Below are 4,358 nucleotides of genomic sequence, written 5' to 3' on the forward strand. Positions count from 1 at the left end.
TGAAATATACGTTTTTAGGAAAAATAAAATACGGCTCGTTTTTATTTTATGAGCACTCAAAACACCTACTACACTCCTTGGTGAAAATGTTGAGGAAAACTGCTGTATATTGTCTCAAATGTCCTCATTGAGTATACGCCAACTTGGGATGGGGATGAACTCGTTCATAAATTAAAAATAATAATTAAAAGGGTACATTTAAATTTGACACTAAAGAAACGTACAGTACTCGGTGTCAATGAACGAGTTAATGTGACGCAACGTGCAGAGAAAGAAAGCGGACAGTCACTCGTTGCCAATTTTCGCCGGCAGTCAGCGAGCAGCGGCCGCTGAATCCAACAGTGACTTTACGGATCGTGACGAACGGAGGATCACGGTCGAGTTTGGATGTGATTTCAGTTTGGGACAATGTGGTGAAAGAGGGCGCCGCTCATTGATGCTGCCGGTCGGCCGCGGCAGACGTGACTTGATAAAGTCCGCTGAAGTGAGCAGGAGAAGCGGCTCTGGGAGATGAACGTGCCCGGGAAGCAGCAGCCTCAGCCTATCGAGCGACCTGCCAGCCTTTCGCTTCCCTGCGCTTCGGTAAGTCAACCCATATTTCATTGGGTGATGTGTGAACTCCATTTTACCTTCCTCCCGAATCCCGAGTCACATCGGCGGGGGAAAAAAATGCCTGTTGTCATTTAACCTAATGTGATTATTTGACATAATAAGCTAAAACGCACAATTTTGAAAACACAAATTGTTAGTAGGTTCACTGGCCTTGATACAAACGTAATGTGGAAGCTAATCTTAGTTTTGCTCCTTTTGAATATTCAGAAATATTTCAAACTTAAAGGGATACTTCACATATTTATGTCATTTGCAGCGGTAAAATGTTAATATTATGTCTATAATTAATTTGTTAACTTCATCATTTTTCATGGACATTTAATAACTTTAAAAGCCATTTAAAAAAATATATAGCTGGTCAACATGGTCATTAAACACGTCACTAGAGACAGATAACTGGTCTCATGTGTGTCAACTTTGACCTACAGACTGTACAATGATATACAAACACAATTTCACGAATGGAATACATCTATTCAGTAACGTTAATCCTGAAAGAATGAAGCCATGTCGTTTCCAGTCAATTCTATGAAATAAGTCTACCCAGTGAGATCGTGGTCATGGCACAAAATACACTTTGGAGAATGAGCGGGACCAGAAAGTGGAGCAGACAGCAATACGTCTGCCATGTCGGTTGGCTCACTTCACACGCATGGACAATGCTGTCATTATTACGTTATCCTACCTTAGGTGCATGAAGGTCAGAGTGCTGCTTTGGTCCGGTGCCTCAACAACTTCATTTACGAGCGTGGACTCCACTTGCACTATGAACATAACAACTACAACGTCGCCGTTTGCCCCGTGGCCAAGGTTTGCGAGAAAGCAGAAGCTCATCTCCCACTTCTTTCTTGTTAAAAAATATTCGGCATGGCCTCTGTTTTTAATGTCAGGTGCGTTATGTGTCTCATCTCCAACTGTAAATTACTCCTTGTCCCGGAAATGTTCACTGCACACATGGATGCCTGCCTTACCATGCGCTCACCGGTGCTCTACAAAACCTGCCTTATAGACTTTTTGTAAAAATGGTAGAAAAATATGCCGGAGTGCACCTTGTTTGCTCTTTCTGGTCGACCCCTTGCAAATATTTGCGATGCATTATGGCATTGTTGTTCTTTGTGTCTTCCTTGTTGTCCAATACAGTGTCTGTAATACAACAGTAGATTACACACGTAACATCACATGAATGTACCCGTTTGATGAAAATGTTGTCGTCAAAGTGACATATATGAATATAGAGATGACTTTCTCTCAGCTCTTACACATGCTTCTAAGATAAGATCATTAATTACTCCGGATGAAGCCACACATATCAAATTCATGAAGTCAGTCACACGTTACATTGCCCTTTTACCATGTCAGTCATGGATAGCCGTCGCGGCGCGCGCATGAACTGAGTGGGTTTTTGCACACTGTTAATACAGAAGCCCACCAATGGAGTAAGTTGCTACAGTAGCCTAATATGTTATGCATTGAATTCATTCATTCATTTTCCGATCCGCTTATCCTCACAAAGGTCGTGGGGGGTGATGGAGCCCATCCCAGCTGTCTTCGGGCAGTAGGCGTGGGACTCCCTGAACCGGTTGCCAGCCGATCGCAAGGCACACAGAGACGAACAACCATCCGTGCTCACAACCGCACCTAGGGACAATTTTGAGTGTTCAGTCAGCCCGCCATGCATGTTTTTTGGAATGTGGGAGAAAACCGGAGAACGCAGGCCCTGGGAAAACATGCAAACTACACACAGGGAGGCCAGAGCCAGAATTGAAGCCTGGACCTCTGCACTGTGAGGCCGATGTGTTAACCAGACGCCCACCGGGCGCCCATACATACATACATAACAAAATAAATAAAAACATTGAACTCAAAATGTCAATGTGTGTGTGTGTGTGTGTGTATATATCAATCTATCTATCTCTCTCTCTCTCTCTCTCTCTCTCTCTCTCTCTCTCTCTCTCTCTCTATATATATATATATATATATATATATATATATATAAATGTGTGTGTGTGTGTGTGTGTGTGTGTGTGCGAATCATTTGCAAGGCAAACACTATTGTGATGAAAATGCTAACAATGCTAATTTTAGTCACAATAATCCTGTTTCATTTTTTTCATCTCAACCAACCACAGCCACTTTTTAACAGCTGGCTGTTTTCGGGAGTGAACAAGACACCAAGGGCACCCCAAACTAACATCATTACAAATGGGATTAACTATGGACCGATGCAATACAATTATCAGGCAATCACACCCAATCTTATCCCTTTCAAAATAAATAAGAAGTGGCTTGCATGTCATTTTGAATTACCAAACCCTGTGGTCACACGCCTGAGGTTGTGTTTTGGCAGGGACTGCAGAAGGATTATTATATCTCCGTGCGAGCGTGAACAGTGATGCTTTTGTAATCCAAACAAAAATAATCCTGTATATTTTCCTGGACCAATATGAATAATTGGAAAGAACACAAACATCCTTTATTATTCCTAAACTTAAGAATCAGTCTTGCAAGTTGCTGCTTTCAGCAGTGACGGGCTCTCGATGAAACCAGTGTGATTCAATGACCCCGGTAAAGGAATTCCATATACTGTACCTGAAACATGTTTGAATACTGTACAATATATTTGTGGTCTTCATGGGAAAAATATTCTCCATCTTTGTACAATATTTTGTTTTAATGCTGTTTTAATTTATTCCAAAAAATGTCAGCATGTCAACTGCTGACAGGACCCTTGAGAGAAGAAAACTGGATCAAAATGACACTGGTTTTCCATCCATCCATTATCCGAGCTGCTTATCCTCATGAGGGTCACGGGCGTGCTGGAGAAGACTCTGGTTTTAATTTTCATAATTAATCCCTTGAGGAAGATCAAAGATACATTGATAATCAACTAACTGCAAAGCCCGGGACTGACTATTTTAATTATTTAAATGTTTGTGTCATTAAATCCTGATTCAAATTTCAATGTCACCTTGTGGGCAGTCCAGTGGTTAGCGCCTTGATCTCACAGTGCAGAGGTTGTGGGTTTGATCCTGGCACCGGCCTTCCTGTGTGGGTTTTCTCCGGGTACTCTGGTTTCCTCCCACATTCCAAAAACATCCATGGCATGTTAATGGAACACTCTAAATTGTCTCTTGGTGTGAGTGTGAGCGTGGATGGTTGTTTGTCTCTGTGTGTTCTGCGATTGGCTGGCAACCTGTTCAGGGTGTCCCCCAGAAGGGGCGAGCTGACGGACGACACATTGACAAACACTCGGCAACTATTTTTGTTGGTTTTCAACCAGTTTGTGCAATTTCACCGATGTCATTTTTTAAATATCATGAGCAATAAGTGTTTTATATATATATATATATATATGTTTCGGTCATAATCCGAGGCGTAAAAATCTTGAATTTTTCTGGTCGAAATCCGATTTGGTTAATAACAGACATCTGTATATGCAGAGGTCATGTAGTATGTGTTGTGTGACCATTATCTACTCTACGTATCTCTGCCAAAGCCATATTTGTTTCCTGATATTTGTGCCAAATGTAACATTTAGCACATGGTTTGGTTTAGGTTCACGTCTGCTTTGTCCTGGCAAAAATAATGCCTACACACAAGGAATTTATCTCTGGTAGAATAGGCTCCACTAGTATTGTAATAACAAGTAACTACGAAAAAACAAAGATATGATGTATAGGCAGTGGCGGGCCGTGCATTTCAACCTTAGGCCTTCAGTGACGTCACATACATGAACGCAATACTGT

The 4,358-nt window shown here is 41.7% G+C and overlaps 1 protein-coding gene across 1 annotated transcript in view; it reads left to right on the plus strand.

The window, feature by feature from the left end:
• Positions 1-246: 246 nt before the first annotated feature.
• Positions 247-4,358, plus strand: part of sntg2 (syntrophin, gamma 2) — a 72,318-nt gene continuing 68,206 nt past the window's right edge. The window contains exon 1 of the mRNA XM_019888572.1: positions 247-582. Coding sequence (XP_019744131.1) covers positions 511-582 — 72 coding nt within the window. The 5' untranslated portion in view covers positions 247-510. The remainder of the gene's footprint in view (positions 583-4,358) is intronic.

Source organism: Hippocampus comes, unplaced genomic scaffold, assembly GCF_001891065.2.
Source record: "Hippocampus comes isolate QL1 unplaced genomic scaffold, H_comes_QL1_v1.1 scaffold405, whole genome shotgun sequence".
NCBI lineage: Eukaryota > Metazoa > Chordata > Actinopteri > Syngnathiformes > Syngnathidae > Hippocampus > Hippocampus comes.